The sequence below is a fragment of the Histomonas meleagridis genome (assembly GCF_020186115.1).
Source record: "Histomonas meleagridis strain 2922-C6/04-10x chromosome Unknown contig_14, whole genome shotgun sequence".
In the NCBI taxonomy this organism is placed as follows: Eukaryota; Parabasalia; order Tritrichomonadida; family Dientamoebidae; genus Histomonas; species Histomonas meleagridis.
In genome coordinates, this window is record NW_027150770.1 from 176,076 (window position 1) to 195,432 (window position 19,357).

The 19,357-nt window shown below is 28.4% G+C and overlaps 5 protein-coding genes across 5 annotated transcripts; 3 read left to right on the forward strand and 2 right to left on the reverse strand.

Annotated features, from left to right (window-relative positions):
* Positions 1-1,227: 1,227 nt before the first annotated feature.
* Positions 1,228-1,845, forward strand: GO595_001402 (serpin family protein; the record flags this gene model as incomplete). The annotated part of the gene is made up of 1 exon (XM_067914197.1): positions 1,228-1,845. One exon carries the CDS (start codon positions 1,228-1,230, stop codon positions 1,843-1,845), a length of 618 nt encoding a protein of 205 aa, XP_067778394.1.
* A 28-nt stretch (positions 1,846-1,873) lies between these two features.
* On the forward strand, positions 1,874-2,194 carry GO595_001403 (leukocyte elastase inhibitor-like; the record flags this gene model as incomplete). The annotated part of the gene is made up of 1 exon (XM_067914198.1): positions 1,874-2,194. The coding sequence occupies one exon, from the start codon at positions 1,874-1,876 to the stop codon at positions 2,192-2,194; it is 321 nt and encodes a 106-aa protein (XP_067778395.1).
* Positions 2,195-2,572: 378 nt separating this feature from the next.
* Positions 2,573-2,878, reverse strand: GO595_001404 (histone H4-3; the record flags this gene model as incomplete). The annotated part of the gene is made up of 1 exon (XM_067914199.1): positions 2,573-2,878. The coding sequence occupies one exon, from the start codon at positions 2,876-2,878 to the stop codon at positions 2,573-2,575; it is 306 nt and encodes a 101-aa protein (XP_067778396.1).
* A 7,993-nt stretch (positions 2,879-10,871) lies between these two features.
* Positions 10,872-12,623, forward strand: GO595_001405 (cell division control protein 45-like; the record flags this gene model as incomplete). The annotated part of the gene is made up of 1 exon (XM_067914200.1): positions 10,872-12,623. One exon carries the CDS (start codon positions 10,872-10,874, stop codon positions 12,621-12,623), a length of 1,752 nt encoding a protein of 583 aa, XP_067778397.1.
* Positions 12,624-13,539: 916 nt separating this feature from the next.
* Positions 13,540-14,988, reverse strand: GO595_001406 (NAC domain containing protein; the record flags this gene model as incomplete). Its single annotated transcript, XM_067914201.1, has 1 exon — positions 13,540-14,988. One exon carries the CDS (start codon positions 14,986-14,988, stop codon positions 13,540-13,542), a length of 1,449 nt encoding a protein of 482 aa, XP_067778398.1.
* Positions 14,989-19,357: the final 4,369 nt, after the last annotated feature.

Genomic DNA, 19,357 nt, shown 5'->3' on the forward strand with positions numbered 1-19,357 from the left:
ATGCAGATTATATCCAAACAGATAGCAACGAACAAACTCCATTACAAAAACACCGCAATCATCAGCATTATGTTGTTGGGGAACAGATTCATAAAATAGCTCAAAAGCTGGAATTCCCATGTATATTAGATATGTGTTTAAAACTTTTCCGATATGTCCATAATGAATATTCAATGAATCACAAAAAACTAGCTTCTGATTAATAAAGTCGAAACATGCAAGAATCCAGTGAGCTCCGCAACATATTGGTACGAGAAATTTTTGATATGTGTTTATTGGTCTTTCTTTTACACCTTGCCAACAAGATGCAGCTTGAGCTCCATCTCTCTCTAATTTTTTATAGAAAAATGAATTTGTAAATCCGACGTTTGGATTGTTTGCCTGAATTGCCATATATTTTATATAAGAATTTAAAACTTCGTCATTTATCCACTCTCCTTCGTCAAGGCATTGTAAATCTTCTTCTGAAAAAGAAAAGTTTCTATCAAATTTTTTTGGGAATTGAGTTGACAAGAATTCCATTCTACATGGTGTGATATAATTGCTTTCTTGATTTTGTTCCTTTAAGTTTTCTATATGCATAAAAATATGATCAAAAAGAGGACATTCCATCACAAAAAAATTTTTTTAAGTACGTTAAGATGAATCTATCGTTCAGCTCCAATAGGGAATGTGTTTTTGTTTGAGTTCAACTGGTAAATCTTGTATTGACAACTATCCTAACTTCATAGCCTGGAATTAGTTTTCACTCTAAACAATTTTTCAGATTAAATACAGATTATTAAAGGATCGGTGCATAATTATTGAGCAGCATAAGATAACTTGCAGTTCTATCTCACTAAAATTAAAATTACTTTGCTATTCACGTATATTTCAAATCACCACCATATCAATACTTGGTATCGATCACAAAAAGATAAAAATATTTAATAGCTGATTATGTCATCAACATTACACCAAACAAAGAATAAGTCAATGACACAGACACTCACAAGAATCACGAGACAAAAACCCAAAAATTACCCGAGGATTTATCGGATTTATTGAAAAAGTGATACCAAAATCAGGTGTCAAATAACTTGACTTCACTTTTTCATGCGCAGCACAGCAAAACCAATTATCCTCCAGGATCCAATCCAATCTCTTGGGCTTTTTATGATTGCAGATTAGAGTGACGAATCTGGTAATGTTGTTCTTTCTCCATATTCAGCATTTGTTACTCTTTTAATGGCAGTTTCCATCACTCAAGAGCCAACACGTAAACAAGCTCTTGAAGCACTTAAGATTAGATCCAACTCTACCGTTGAAGAGCTTCTTACATCTCTTAAAAATCTCATGGGAATTATTGGAAAAGAAGGAAAGGACAGTGTTATTAAATCAGGAAACAATGTCTGGCCAAACAAAGAAGCTCCCATTGATCTTCAAATTTATAATCCACTTGTTCAAATTCTTGGTGTTGATTTTACTCCAGTTTCATTTCCACAACCAGGTTGTGACATCATCAATCAAAAGATTGAAGAGCTCACTTCAGGTCTTATTCAAAATCTTCTCGATCCTTCAATGCTCCCATCAAAAATCAACTCTGTTCTTACCAATGCCATCTATTTCAACTCCAAATGGAAGAAGCCATTCATTAAATCGAAAACCAAAAAAGGTGATTTCAAACTTTTTGACAATTCCAAACAATCCACATCGATGATGACGAACACAGACAATTATTTCTATACAGAAGACTCTGCAGCCCAAGTTCTCTCCATGGAATATGTCAATGACTTCTCGATGGTTGTTGTTCTTCCGAAGAAAAAAGATTTGGAGTCTTTCCGATCAGTTAAAAAGTTCACTTAACAAAGGCAAATACCAAATATACATTGATATGTTAGGACCGCAAAAGGTTAATGTGCAATTCCCTAAGTTTAAGCACATATGGGGCACAAAGTCATTACTCGAAATGCTTCGTAAGTTGGGAATTGTTAATCTCTTCGATGAAAGCGCTGATCCAAACTCAGTTTCGGACATTGTACAAAAGGCAGTAATCGAAGTTGACGAAGAGAAAACAGTCGCTGCTGCCGCCACCGCCGCAATGACGAGAAGTCTCCCGGCGCAGTTCGTTGCTGATCATCCATTCCTTTATTTCATCACGCATAAAAACGGAACAATTTTATTTGCTGGCTCTTACATAAAGCCAGAAAATTGATAAATAAACAAAAGTATTTTCTCAGACTTCTGTAATTTTATTTGTTGGTAGCTATAAAAAATAAAGTTATTGTCGGATGACGAATACGCATTGGGTACATGTTCTGTGATGGAAATATGATCAATGAGATTAATATAATGAATACAAATGTATTACTAAAAACAAATGTTTTATCACGTTATTTTTTGATGTTGATAACAAAATAATGCTTTTTGTTTGGAAATTGTATAAATACATGAGAAATGTTCATATATAAAAACCATCATAATACATGAAAAAACAATTTTTACATGTTAAAATAACAAACCCTTGTTTGAATCGAAAATTTAATTTGAAATAAATCTCATTAACAAAAATATTTCCCTTAAAAGTTAAAATTTAGAAACCATAGAGTGTCCTTCCTTGGCGCTTTAGAGCATATACAACATCCATTGCAGTAACTGTCTTCCTTCTTGCATGTTCTGTATATGTTACTGAATCACGAATTACGTTTTCGAGGAAATGACGAAGAACGCCACGGATTTCTTCATAGATATCACCACTGATACGTTTGACACCACCTCTACGAGCTAATCTTCTGATAGCTGGTTTTGTAATACCTTGGATGTTTTCACGCATGACCTTCCTATGACGCTTAGCACCTCCCTTACCGAGACCTTTACCACCTTTTCCTCTGCCTGACATGAATAAAACTGATACATTTCTTGGAACTTTTACGCGCCAGAATTATTAAATGTCGTTTCGATCCCATAATTATTCAATATCTACAAAACGAAATATGAGGAACCATTTCTCATGAGAGGTATTGTTTTTTCATCGGTTGATTCCTCTGAAATTTTTTGAAAAGACAAAAAGTGTCATCTCCTTGAATTATGCATAATAACACACAACCGTTTGGGTGAGTTGAATTCAAATGTTTCTCTGGTTCTTTGCAATTTTTTTAGTTTATACCCAACAGATATTCATTGAAGGTAATGATACATTGATAATTCTCAATGAAGCTGATTTCACTGATGGATACAAAAATATGGCTAAGCATATTTTGATTTATGGTGAAATTCAAACTATACCAAAATATGCATTCAGCGCATGGCCAAATATTATTTCAGTCAGTATGGGTAATTCAGTCCGTTTGATTGAATCACATGCTTTTTCACAATGTAATAAATTAGAGAACATAAACTTTGGCGAAAACTTGATAACTATTGGTCCAGAAGCATTTCATGGTTGTACTTCTTTAACGTATGTCAACCTTCCGAATTCGGTTACAACAATTGGTATTTTTGCATTTTCAAATTGTATATCATTAGAGAAGATTATTTTTGGTGAAAACATAAAAAACATTAGCAGACATGCATTTTTTTTCTGCTACATGCTTCAAAGTATTAAAATTCCACCTTTACTTTCAATCATTAATGAATATACATTCCAAGAATGCACGAACTTATCGACAGTTATATTCAATGACAACCTAAAAGTCATTGAATACCAAGCATTTTATAAATGTTATTCGTTACGAAACATTACAATACCAAATTCAGTTACTACGTTAGGATACAATGTATTTTTAGGATGTTCTAATTTAGAAACTGTAATTTTAAGCGAAAGTTTAACATGTATTAATTCTATGGTGTTTGGTGAATGTATTTTATTACGAAACATTACTATTCCAAATTCAGTTACCAAACTTGGTAATAATGTTTTTAACCTCTGTACAAATTTGGAAGCGATTTATGGCGGCGAAAACATCGAAATCATTGAATATCGTGCATTTCATTCTTGTTACAAATTAAAAATTTTTCATTTTAATAAATTAACCACAATTAACGAAAATGCATTTGAATCATGTTTAAGTATCGAAACGATTTCTTTTCCATCTGTAACTTATATTGGCAATGAATGTTTTTTACATTGTCCAAATCTCAAAAATGTTTCGTTACCTAAAATCGAAAAATGTTCGAGTGGATGTTTTTCGGAATGTACGCATTTAATACATGTTGATATGCCTAATGTTAAATATATTGGCAATTATTCGTTTTCTTATTGCTCTATAGTAAACATTGATTTCCCAAATGTTGAATTAATTAACGAAACAGCATTTTATTGTTGTTTACAACTTATTTCAGTTCGATTCGAAAATGTTAAAACTATTTGTGATAAAGCATTTGAGAAATGTCTTTATTTAACGAATTGTTATTTCCCAAAACTTATTGAAGCAGGCGATTATTTATTTAAAGAATGCAAATCTTTAACAACTTTTGAAGCACCTAAACTTATAAAATGTGGCCAAAAATTGTTTCAAGGACAATATCGAAAATTTCTATCTTTCAAGTCTCGAAGCAGCGCCAGATTATTTATTTTCGAACACTTTAAGTATAAATAAAATTGATTTACCAAATTGTAAAACGTTTGGGAAATCATGTTTCATGAACACAAGTTTACTGAATGTTAATAACAATCAATTTAATGTGATATCTATTGATGATTATTGTTTCCATAATTGTGTATTCCTTTCTAATGTTAAGTTTCCATATTTGGAACATATTGGTAATTATTCATTTTGTAATTCCAATATAAAATTTTTTGATTTTCCTTCTTTAAAAATTTGTGGAGATTGTGCTTTTAAAAATTGTAAAATTTTAAGTTTCGATTTTAATTTGTCGAATTTGGAATTTCTTGGTAATGACGTTTTTGATGATATAACAATTGTGAAATTCACTGCGCCAAAGTTACGCGAAATTGGCGATCGATTTTTTATTAATCAACAAAAATTAAATAACATTTATATTCCAAATGTAGAAAAACTTGGAGAATGTTTTATGAATTCTAGTATCGAAAATATTAATTTTGATAAATTAATAACAATTGGAGAAAAATGTTTTTATAATTGTCATAACTTAATAAATATTTCATTAGAAAACATAGAAGAAATTGGAACATTTGAGTTTTGTAATTGTTTTTCTATTACAAAAATTGAAATGAACAAATTGAGTACTTTACAGAGTAATGTATTTGAAAATTGTAAATCATTGAAAACTGCGAAATTTGGAATTTTACATGAAATTAAAGGTGATTATTGTTTTAGAAATTGTATATCACTTGAATTGATTCATATGCCTTCATTAATATCAATTCCATTAAATCTGAGAAATGTATTTGAAAATTGTTCTTCACTTTCTATTGTTTCATTTCCTGATGAACCACCGAATATGAATTCGTATATATTTAGTAACACTAATCGAAATATTATTAAAGAAGAAGGACATTTAGTTTATGACATTAAATTATGTTTACCATTTAAAAAGAATTATGCGAATTAAGACGTGAACAAGACGAAAGTTTGGAATAATATTTTGGCGATTGAACCTGATAACTATTTCGATGTTTGCATATATGCAAAAGATACTGAAAGTAACCAAACAGGCTTCATTGTCGCTATTGTTGTTTCTTCTGTTGTTTTCGTTTTGATTATTGTGATTGTCTCAGTATTGTATTATATGAAGAATAAAAAGAATCAGAGACTGAGAGCCGAAATCGATGAACATATTTTGTTGTCTTCGGCTGTTGTAACAGATTTTGGCTAAATACGTGTGTTGAATAAATGTTATCTATCAAAGCGTTTTGTTTTTATTATTGATTTTGACATGACTAATTCTTCTGACTTAAAACGTTAACATGAAAATTGTTTTCAGAAATAGTAATTTTTTTGTAAAAATAACTATGCTGAAGGTGATGGGAACACAAAATAATATTTACCAAATCCATATCTATTCATGAAGAACTATATTCATTATTATAAGAATTTATATGTCAAATTATGAATAATTAAATAATATTGATAAATAAAATTGTTTCATTAATTATACAAATTTTTGGATATATCTGTAATAATTAATTCTAAGTATTTATTAAAATTAAAAATTATTTTTTTATTATTAAGAAAATTACATGGTTTTTATTATATTTAATTCTTATCCAAAGGATTTTTTCTTTTATATACAGTAAAGCTATTGTCCACTGCAGTCACCACGAATTCAGCATCTTTTGATACGCCAATCATTAATTGCGAATTCGGATCCGATTCCAATTTTATGTTCCAAAGAATTTTCCTATTGATTGCATTATAGCACATTATATTATTTGATTCTGATGCAACAATTAATTCTACGTTCGGATTATTATAACAAATTGTAATCGAATTTCGAATATTTGTTTCATCTGAATTACTATTATTATATGAATTTATCATTAAACCATTCGAAATGTCAATTAAAAATAATTTATTATTTGTTGTCGTTACTAAAATAAATTTCTCACTAGGACTAAAAAGAGAATATGTTATGCCATAGCTATTCGCTGTATAAGTTCGAAGAAGAAAAAGATTATTCGTGTCAAAAATACGACAAAGCCCATCTATAGATGATGTAAGAATAAATTTCCCACTACTGTTAAAGTGAACAGATGTAATGATTTCGTTATGTGCTGGCGTATAATGAATTTGCTGAGATGAAGATGTTGACCATAGATGAAGTAATGTATCTGCACCACCAGCTGCTATCATATCATTATAAAGTGATATGTCACACGCAAAGAGAGCTTCAAGAGAACCAAAATATTCTCGTACAATTTTGAAATTTAAAGTATTTAACAAAATAAGTTTGGAATCATTCGAACACGCAACAATATATTTATCATCTTTTGACCATGTAATACAATTGATGTTATTTGCAAAAATAGGTTTCTTTTGCAATATTTCTTCTGAATTAACTTGATAAATATATATCCACCCAGTATCAAGGCCAATTGCAAAATTATTACCAGTTGATGAAAATCCAATTGATGTTATGGTTTGAGGAACTTTAACATCTGAAATTTTGGTATAAATTTTTGTTCCTTCTTTCATTTTCCTTAACGTTCTAAAAACGCCAAACCGCCATACATTTTAAACGTGCGACATTTAAACGTTATTTAATTCAATTATTTTAGAACAAAACCGTAAAAACGATAAATAAACCAATTTGAAGAAATCATAATATTTTTTTGTGCCTTCAGTGTTGAAAGATTATTATACAGAAATATTTCTGCTATTGCTTGAATGTTTAAAATATGATATTGTAAAACAAATATATAATTCCATTCCTTTTTTTATTTATTTTATTTTATAGTTCTGATATACTCTAATAAAAATAAATTTAGATGTTAAGGACGAAATACTTTGAGATGGAAAAATCATACGTTTGCAAAAATACAATATTCAAAAAAACATTGTTTGTTTCCAAAACAATAAATGATCATCAGGACCAGATTGCTGAAGCAATAAATCACCTTAGTCAGTTGTATTGTTTTAGCCAGCTTCAAATTATTGTTAACGCACCCTCATAAACTACGATACAGGAAAGCCGTTTAGAAATTTATGATTTAATTCTATGGAAAATTGTTTATCTCTTCTTTTAAACAATCATACTTCAATAAAAACCCAAATAATTCCTGAGATACATCTTATTGAAAGCATACGGTCTTTATTTTTCCATTTATCCCCTTCTTCTTATATAATTTTCGATAATGGAATTTTTTCAATAAATCCAATAATATCAACAAAAAATTATACACCAAAATCAATAAGACAATTGCTTCGATTGCCTCTTTTAGCAGCCACAAATTTGTATCAGATTAAAGCATTTATTTCCAGAATATCAAAATCACCAATACAAGCAGCATTACAAGAAGGCCTTCAGTTGTATATAGTTACACCCTTTTATCAAAATTTAGAAAACATTCATTCAAATTCATTATTAGATTTTTTATTCCAATCAAGACCAATATTTCTAAAACTAAAAACAACGGTTCCAATAGTTAATTCACCAAATCCATTAGAAGAATTCTTTTTATTGGCCAAACATGGATCAAAAACGATGCTTCAAATTTCAGTCATATGCTTAAACCTTATATCTAATTATTGTAAGGAGCTCATTTTAAACCAAAACTCTCTTATTCTTGATGCGCAATGGCTTTTTAATAAAGACCAAAACAAAACCGAAGTAATTTCGATGAATGTTCCATCATTAATTCCACAAGAGTTCATCAGAGATATTATTTATGCAGCGAATTCTATTACAATAAAATCGATGACAATTCCAATTGATGAATCTCTCAATGAAAAAACATCAAATTTCGATGAAGAAAATACACCAAATGTCCCACTGTCTTTTGAACTTATTTTGCCAAACGAAATTCCACAATTCGAATCACCAAATGAATCAATTTCAAGTTTTCGAGCTGCTGCTTGGGGAATAAATATACCGAAAAAGAAACACTCAAGTAGACAAAAGACATATAATTCACTCGATGAAGCAATTCAACTGATTTTATTAAAGCCAATTTGGAAATCAGCAAAAAAACTACAAAAAGAATTTGTTGGATATTTACTAAAAGAATGTTATCTTATAGATATCATAAAAATGTTATCATCGTTATATCTAATGAAAAGAGGAGATTTGCATCAAATTTATATTATGGGAAAAATTCCTCCGGACAAAATAACAAATTATTTTTCGCAGTTTCTGAATCCAATCCCTTACTTTAGTTATAGATTTATTAGTCAAAACTCAATAGTTGTGAATATCCCATTTAAATTAAGAAAAATAATTACATCACAACAATTAAAAACTTATCACACTTACCACCAATGGGCATTTCGTGTTCGGAAACTAATATATGGATTAACAATAATGCCATTAAATAAATCTATTTCTTCATTACGTATGGAATTTCTCCAGTTTTTGACTTCAATTTATCAATCAATGTTTTCATATATCGAATGTGGATTGTTTGAATTATTCGAATCATTTAATAAGGCGTTAAACTTTGATGATTTAATAACCGCTCATGCTAAGTTTGTTGAACATATTTCATATTCTTGTTTACCTAACTATGAAAGTGTATTCAATCAAGTGAATCAAGTACTTGAAACATGTGAAATGTTTGTTTTCAGATCAAACGATATCGGAAATGATGAAATATACCAAGCTAAGCAACAATTAGTCTCCTTGAGCACATTCTTAAATGGAGTCCTTTCTGTGGTATCAAAGAAAAACCCTAATGGGTTTGCTGCAAATTTATTATTATCTCTTCCAGCACGATGATTTTTTTCAATGGCGAACCACCACTTTTTGAATTAGTTGTTTTTGCTAAACGGTTATTTCATGCTGCTCACCATCGATGATTATTATTGTCTAGTTGGAACAACATTCGAAGATTGTGGGGCCAACCCTTTTTTGGTTATCCTTATCATTGCTCAAGGAATTTCTTCTCTTGTGTTAGTTTATTTTTTTGCTCACTATGCACGTAATTTCTTTATCAATCCAACAAAAGCCAATCGAAAAATGACCTTTTTGGTTTTCCCTGGCGTTTTTTATTCCATTGTCAATACTATTCTTTGCTTTTATCCATATTATGAAGAAAAAATTCAATCATTTTATTTAATAAGTTCAGCACTCAAAAGCTTCAGCTACCTTGTAGCCACAAGTCAAGCCATATTTCTCATTAAGCTTATGAACTCAAAGCTTGGTACAGTATTATATTTTATAATGTATTTTATCACCATAATCACAGCATTATACATAATTTTTGTTATTTGCGCCATTTGCTTTGATATAGTGGATCGAATCTTTTATCAATTTGCCTCAATAATTATTGAAAATTTAGGAATCACATTATATACCATTACATGCGTCCTGGCTTACATTACTTCCGATCAAGCTGAGTGGATAGTTTCACCAGGATTTTGCAAAGCCATGAGATATATACTTTTTGCAAATGCATTATTGAACTTTTTATACGTTATTTTCAACATCATTGGTTCTTTTGGTGATCCTGAGACGATATTTAACATTTTATTTGTGGTTTACGATTATGATTTTAATAAGCGAAGATCGATCAATCTTTCGGTCGCGTTAATAAGAACTTTCGTTTTGGGAAATTTGCCCGTTATGATCATTGTTATCACTATGTTGTACATGAAGCCAAAGGATAACATCAAAGATGATGACGATTCAGTTGAAATGGGTTCAGAAGAACTTTCAAAGGATTTACTGCATGACAATTTGATGTAGAGCTGTTATATAAATAAATAACTTTTTGCTGATATGAAACTTAGTGTTATATTGAATAGATATGAGATCTATAAATTGAATTGTTGGATTTGCTTTGATGATTAAAATTGAATTAAGAATTGGATGTAAAACTTAAAATTTGATTTCTTATTCAAAAACAATGAAACAGCAATCAGATATAAATCTTACTGATATACATGTTTTAATATTTTCTTTAATCATATAATCAATAAGGTAACATGATCCATTTGTATCTTCTTGAGAATGTTATACATAAATGATGTAAGCATAATAAAATTATACTATTTCTGATTAAAAATATTAATCAAAGAAATCAATGACTGTGCATTGTTTTTATTTATTTAAATTAAATGTGATTAGTCCGATTGATTATGATATTTCCCAATCATTTTTCAATTTTTTGTTGTTTTTCATTTTGGATCGGAATTCGTAACGTCCTTCATTCCCTATCGTTCTGTAACAAATGTAAACAATTCAATATCATAATTGTAAAAAATAAAACACAGAAAACATGTGAGGAAACAACGGTTTAGTGCAAGACTTGAATGCTGATTCTGGTTGCAGACCTTGATGAAGCATATCGGCAAATTGTTGAGGCTTCCATGACAAATGATCAAAGGGTATCAGTTCTTACATTCGTTCCATTAACAGTTGACTCAATTGCAGCTTGTTGCATACTTGACGAAATTCTCCAAAAAAACCATATTTTAAATCATTTTACAATCATAACAGGTTACAGTGATCTCACAAGATCAATTGAAAAAGGAGTTGAAGATGAAACATTACCACCTTCAATAATTTTGATCAATTGTGGTGCTTCAATCAGTTTGTTCCGCAAGTTTCAGAATGCCCTTAATAGTTCCACCATTTATGTTGTTGATTCACATAGACCAGTAAATTTTGAGAATCTTGATAATAGACTCGAACAGATAAAAGTATTTGATGATTCTCTTTCAATTTTCGATGAAGTTTGTGGCCTTCCTGATTCCACTCTTGATGAAGACAATTCCATTATTATTCAAGGAAAAAGAAAAACAAGATCATCAAGTACGCAAATAATTAAAAAGATCATCGATCCAAATTCTCCTGAATCGATCAGTTATCTCCAAAACGAGCGATTTTCCGATCCTGCCAGCATTCAATTTTACATGCTTGCATCTGCTCTCAATCTTACTTCCCTCACAATTCTTTGGTATGCCATTCTTGGGCTTACTGAACATTTTCTTCTCGAACATATAAGTAATGAGCGATATGAAACTTTGTTTAATGCACTACAAAACGAAGCATCAAGACTAACCGGCGGAATTGAATTGTTTACTGTACTTTCAGACGAAAACGATAGCGAAGTTGTTTCGCCCGTTAACTCCGTAACGGTCCCCATTTCTGCACAAAATTATATTCAACCATGTATTGATCTACGATGTAATTTAATGAGGCATTGGACTTTATCTGAATCAATGTCTGCATCACCATTTGTAGTATCAAGATTAAAATTATGGTATCATTCAGGAAAAGAAAGGCTTCAACTTTTTTTTGCAAAAATGGGAGTTCCTTTAAGGGATGCTAATACATCATATATATCAATGAGTGCGGATATTAGAGATTCTTTAATATCAAGATTTGATCAATGGTGTGATCGGTTTGGACTTACTGGAATTGCTTTCCCTTCATTTGTAATGAAGACTGGATTTCTAGCGCCACTAGCAGCTAGTGATGTTGTTTATGGAATCAGAGCGAAACTTGTCACAAAAGAAAATAAAGCAGGCGAATCTTTTACAAAGGCACTCTCTGTCTTAAAGAACCTAAATAACCCACAGCTCATAACAGAAGGAGTTGAAGAGGCGAAGGTTCGGTTCAAATCCATCGTTTCGCTTGGGATGGAACTCATGAACAGAAAATCGACGGTTATTTTGAATGTGGGACCGTTTAGGATCACCTACATCCATAATGCCGCCGAAAGAGGTTTTCCTTTAGAGCCATCAATACTCACTGAGCTTGGACAGTTTTTAATTCAAGCTTTCCGTGAGGAAGAAGATGCAGTAGTGCCAATTGTTGTGGCTGCATTTGATCAAGAATCACAAAAATGGACAATTGTAGCAGTTTCAACAGGATTAGAATTCGGTGAAGTTGAGGCTTCAAGATTTGGTTCTTACTTCATCCAGGCAGCAAAGAATGCCGAAATAGAAATTGTGATGGATTCGTTCGATTCTTTTGTTTGTCAAGTTCCAAATGATATTTTACTTGTTTTCGTTGATCAGCTTACACTTCTTGCAATGAAAGAAGTTGATGTAAACTAATATAAAACTTTGTTTTGTTATTGAATTTTATTAATTTTTTATTTTCTAAAATATTTTTGTAATATATCATGAAGGAAAATGTCAAAAAAATTAAAAATCGTCAAATTAAATCAAATACTATTAAATAATAACATTCTATTTTAGATTATTGATCAATACAATATTTACTTTTTGTTATTTAACAAAGTAAATAAATCCACAGTAGGTTTTTTAGAATACGATCTTTTAAATTATATCATAAAATTGTTCCCAAATTTATATTAATTATTTAAAACGGAACTTTTACAAGCATGTTAAAATATAAAAAAGTCAAAAAGCACTTTTATTCATCGGCGGTATGTTTACCAAAAAGTGTTGGCTTTTTATATAGTTTACATATTATCGTTCATTGAAAAAACCGTCGTTCACTTAATAATTTGTAATATGTTATAATAATTTGAAATATGTTTTAATAATTTTATATATGTTTTAATAATTTGAAATATGTTATAATAATTTGAAACAGCACTTCATATAGAAGTTAAAAATAATAATATAGAAATAGTAAAATTACTTTTAGATAAAGGAATTGATGTTAATGCAAAATATATTCATTTGAATAATTTTATATATGTTTTAATAATTTTTAATATGTATTAATAATATTTGACAGCTCTTCAAATTGCACAACAAAAAGGTTACACAGGAATTGTAAATTTACTTTGTGAAAAAAGTACAGATGAAAATTCTCATCCAGAATCTTTTTCATTATTTTCAATAAGAGATTAAAAAAGTTACATGCAAAAACAATTAACTTCTTGACATAAGCTAAGAATCTTTATTCGATCTAAAACACATTTTACACAACTTCGATCATTTATATGGAATAATTGCATAACTATAAAAGCCTTTTTTATATAACGTTTTATTCAAACAATCACTTTTTTAAGAAAGGAAAGAATTTTCTTGTTGAGCTAATTTCCATCACCAATTTTATCTCCGGGTCGCTACATTTTAAAGCGCTTAAAATCACAGGTATCAACAACTTTTTAGTATGCTCATCAGCCTTTAAGAACTGCAAAAACAAACATTTCACGTATTCCAAGTTTTCATTTCCTACATTTTCCTCAACATTATTAAACTGAGTTTCGATATCTTTTTTCTCCACATTTAAACAACACAAATATTTTGGCACATCATTACACACACCTTCGAAATATTTTCCATCGTTACATAAAACAAAACTTTTTTCATCATTAACTAAAAACATTAATTCAGGTTCGCCTCTTGTTTTCATTTTATGTATTTGTAACTCCAATTGCTTCGATCGCTCTTCGAATCTTTTCGCTTTTTCTTGCATCTCAACATATAACATGTTCGACTTCTCAATCATTTGTTGCATCTTGATAACTTTCTTCTCGTTCTCTATTGAGCCTTTTCCTGATTCAAGTCGATTTTGTATTTCGTTGATTTTCGAGTTGAGTTCTTTGATTTCGTCCTCTTTATGCAAAATGAGTTTGTTCTGCCCTTCGTTTTGTTGTTGGAGTTCTTTTAGCTCAGATTCAATGTCCGAATTCTTTTGCTTTAATATTAATATGGTTTCGTCTTTGGATTGCGATAAGTGCATCGACTTCTTTAATGATTCGCGAAGTTGTTCGATCTGTCGATCGTATTCTTGCGCTTTAACGCGGTGTTGTATGGTTTCGCTCTTAAGAGTTTCATACTGCTCAAGAACTTCACCGTGTTTAGTAATAAGTTGTTGTAAATCAGAATTGACAGATTCAAGTTTCTGAGTTTTCTCAAGTTCGCTTTGAAGTTTCTCGATTGTATGATTAAGGGCTGAAAGTTTTTGCTCTGAAACAGTGTTTGATTCAGTGAGAGCTCGGTTTTGTGTGAGGATTTGATCATAGGATAATTGAAGTTTTTCATATTCCGATTCACGGATCTCTGCTTTAGATTGAAAATTGGCAAGGGTATCACGTAAGGCTGCTTCACTTTGTTGAAGTTCGTGAAGAGTATTTTTAAGAGATTGATTTTCAATTTTTAAAATATGAAGTTCTGGTGATTCGTCGTCAGTTTCGTCAGGAGTTATTGATATTAGATCGGGATTAGAAAAAAATGTGAGCTCAATTGTTTTTTGTTCAAACATTTGTGTTATTTTCTTTCCAAAATTCCCTAGACCAAAAGAAGATTTAGATTTTTGCGCTTCTGCTTCAAGTGCTTTGTTGATTTTGATTTGTTCAGATAATTGATTTTCTAATTCTGAATTTTGATTTTTTAAAAATTTAACCTGCTTAATAACTTTAATTATTTGTTCTTCAAGCTTTTCTCGAGTGAACTGTGCAAATATATTGGGTTTTTGTTCTTCTGTACTCGACTCAGACATGAAGGTTGTCACTTTTTATATTTAACGGTCGTTTTTAACGTACAACACCAAAACAATTTAGAGTTTCTATTGTTTATTTCCTTTTTAGATTTAAACAAAATATACATAATTTGATTCATAAGCCTACGTAGGTTTTGTTATATCAATTTGGAAAACAATGATTTTATTTGATTTTCATTTAACCATCATATAACTTACTTTTTTATTATTTATTTTAAAGTGAATTATATATATTTAGCTAAAATTTTTATTTCTTATCATAACAATAATTTTTTTTCGAAAAAATCTTTCTTCGAAATCAAATGAAAAATTCTCAATGGTTTGCAAAACAAATTTTTTATTCAAATTTTAACTTCCATAAAACATAAAATGGTTTTTATATTTGATGGAATATAAGGATCTATTTACAAGCTCTATGAAAAACGCAAAATCAATGGAAGAGACAACATTTTCTATTGAAGAACTTGACATTGAAGATGTTAATATGAATGAATTCATGGAAAAAATTAATTTTCAGCATGATAAATGGGCAATTGCAAGTAGTGGTGGTTCAATGGTAATTGCACATAATTGTGATAAAAATCCGGAAGGTGGATATAAATACTTATCAGTTTATGATGGAAAATGTTCTTTAATCAACAAAATCCCACTTTATACAGCAGAAAACATTCAAGGGCTATATATTACATCTGAAGAATGTATTATTATAATATTTTTTAATGCAGAAATACAAACATTTAATTTAAGAGGTAATTTGTTAAGTGATTTTGAATTTAATGTTGAAGAAAATGATTTTACATATAAAATAGTTTCATATTCATTTTGGGAAAATGGTTTATTTCTTGTTTTAAATAATAATTGGGTATATGTCTGTGATAACTTTTCGTTGTTAAATTTTAGAAAATATTGCGAATGTAAAAAACGTATAATTGGTTGTGTTGCTGTTCCTTCAGATGTTAAAACTAATTGTGATCCAATGTTGTGGGGCTGGGGGTTTGAAGGAGAGATTATTTTAGTTCAAGAAAAATCATTTGAAACTGAGTTCTTTCAATATCCTGTTGATGAAATACTATTTTCTCCTTCACTTGAATTTGCTTTAATTAGATCAGATACAAATTATTTCTTTTTGGGAAAAAATCTAAATGATGTAAAAATTCATATTCATTTTGATGAAGTTATCCCAAAAAAGATAATTTGGTGTGGTAATGATACTGTTCTACTAATAAAAAATAATAAAATTTGGATGTTAGGTAATTCTGATCGTGCACTTTATTGGGAAATGAAATCAGATTTTGCTATAATTACCGAAATAGATGGTGCACGTATTTTTACAAAAGAAGGTATTTTTTTACTTAGAGCTTTTATTGGTATAACTTTTGATTTTGGTTCATGGAATGAAGAATGTATTGCATTAAAATTGTTTAAATGTATGAATAATATTGATTATTTAGCTACAAATGAACCTTTTAATGATTTTTCAATTGATGAAATTGAAGAAGGTTTAATTGGTTTAAATGATGCTACTTTATTCTTTACTAAGTTTAAACAAAGGCAATCATTACTTTTAGCTATATCAAGATTACATTTAATTATTCCCATACCTAAAGATGATGGATCTGAAGAAAGTGAAAAGCTTATTCAATTACGTAATTTTGATCAATTTGCAGAACAAATTTCAATTTTACGCATATGTGAAATAATGAATCATCAACCATTTAATATTCTTATAACTTATGCAGAATTAAAAGCATTAACAATCCCGAATTTATTAAAAAGACTTTGTAATCGTTCATTACATTTCGAAGCACTTCGAATTGCGAATTTCATGGGAATTGATACAAGTTTTATTTCTGCGCATTGGGCAAATTGTTTAATCAGAACAAAATTATCGCCCAGAGAAATAAATGAGAAATTATTAGAAATGAAAGGGCAAATTGACTTGATAGGTTTAGCTATGACTGCATTTTTAATACAAAAAGAAGAAATAGCATTTAAATTACTTGATTTATGTTCTACTAAATCAAGATGTGTACCAATTTTACTAAACCAAAAAAATTGGAACGAATGTTTGGAATATTCAATATTATCTGAAGATTCATCATTAATGGCATATACATTTGAAGAAGTAAATAAATATGATAAAAAGAGTTTGAGAAAAATTACATCTAAAAATGAAATATCATTTAATCTAATGTTAGATATATTAAAAGTAAAAGAAAAAATGAAATATTTAATAGAAAATGATGATGCTATTCCAATATTAAAATGCTTTTTAGAAGAAAATATAATTGATAAAAATATTAAAAAATTGTTAAAGAAAAATAATAAAAATATTGTTCAAGATACTTTTAAACTTTATTTAGCAACTGAAAAAATTAAAAAATGGTTAAGAAGAAAGAAACAAGGAATTGATTCTCCCTTATTAAAGACATCAATAAAAGAAACAAAATTCTTTAGTAATATTATTAAAAAAGCTAAAGTTATTAAAGAAGATATTGAGAAAACATTTAAAGAAAAATTTAAATTTAATAAACAAAACAATGAAAACAATGAAACAAATGAACAAAATATTGAAATTATAGAAAAACAAAACAATGAAAACATTGAAAACAATGAAACAAAAGAAGAAAATGTTGAAATTATAGAAAAACAAAATGAAGAAAATGAAAATAAAGCCAAAGAAAATATAGAAAAATCAAATGAAGAAAAAGAACCAACAATTAGAAATACTCAAATAAAAGATGAATATGATTTAATGACTCCGTTAGAATTATTCGAACAAGTAGTATTATCTAATGATGAAAGGGCAATTAATGATTGTAAAAATATATTAGAAATGACAAATGAAGAATTCTTATTCAAAAAATTACATGTAGCAATAAAATTCGATAAAATGGAAATTATTAAACAAATTATAAAAGAAGCAAATTCTGTTACAATACTTGAAATGCTTCATTATTGTAGAGATATTAAAAATTCAAAAGCAGTCGATTATTTAAAAGGCCTAGACCCTGATTCCAAAAAGATGAGGAAAAAATAAATGTATTTATTCGTTGTAAAAAAAATTTCTAATTATTTGTTGAATCATTATCTGTCTAAAATATTATGCATTTTCAAGTTTGTTAAAATTAATATTTCTGGAACATTTAAGAAATCGGAGTTTAAAATATTGTTTGATATCATAAAATTTATCAAAAAAAAAGTAATTAAATTGCTTCTTTTATTTTAAGAAAAAAAAATTCTTTTTGAAGCTTTGTAAAGCAACAACCAAAGCAATGAAACATGACAAACTTCCAACGAAAATTATATTTTTGGTTAATAAAATTTTTTTCAAATTTGGTACATATAAAGTAAATTCTGTACTGTTTTCGTTCCAATTTATTTTTTGATCATTTAATATCAAATTTGTTAAATCATTAACATTTTCAAATATTTTATTCCAATGTATTTTGTTAAACCCAATAAATTCGACAATATTTAAAGCAACATCTCTATATGTAATATTTAAAATTATATTAAAATGACTATAATTAAACAAAGGTTCATATTCAGTTATTTTTCCATTATTAAAAAGTGTTATAACATTACAAACTTTCATTAATAAATCATAATAATATGTATTTGATGTATTTACGACCACACAATCATATAAACCTTTTACTGTATAGTCATTTAAATTTATAAAATTATTTAAAGTTGCTGTAACATTACAATATTCTACTGGAATCGAATCAATTATTTCTTTTAATGTCTTATTAAGCTGAAATTTTTGTAACAAATTTTTAGCTATATTAAAGATTTCATCAAGATTTAAATGAAACAATTGGAACAAATTTGATAAAGATAAATTATTATTAAAAATTAATGTAAATATCGAATCAACTTTTAATATATTATTGAAAAATTTATTTACTTGTTGATTTAAATTAAACAATTTGAAAAATGTAACAATTGATGGAATTAACTTTTCTTGAATTGCTATTTTATATATTTCTGGATTTTGTATTATATATGTTTTATGTACATCAAATATTTTAGCTTTATATAATAAATCAATAGCAACAACAAATAAAAAATTCTTGTGAATTGAATTAATTTTTACATCTGTTTTTTGCATGACATTTTTTATATAATTTTGTGTTTTCATTATATATAACTTCCATTTAGAAATATCATTCTTTGCAATTCCATTTATTATATCTAAAATTGTTAAATTTTTATTTATAAATAACTCATATATTTTTATTTTGTTTGATGTTATATTCGAAATAATATAAAGAAAATTATTTAATTTGTTTTCAGTAATTTTAAAGTTTTGCAAAATTGATTGTTTAATTGGTTTCTCCTTAATGTCATTTAAAAATACTGA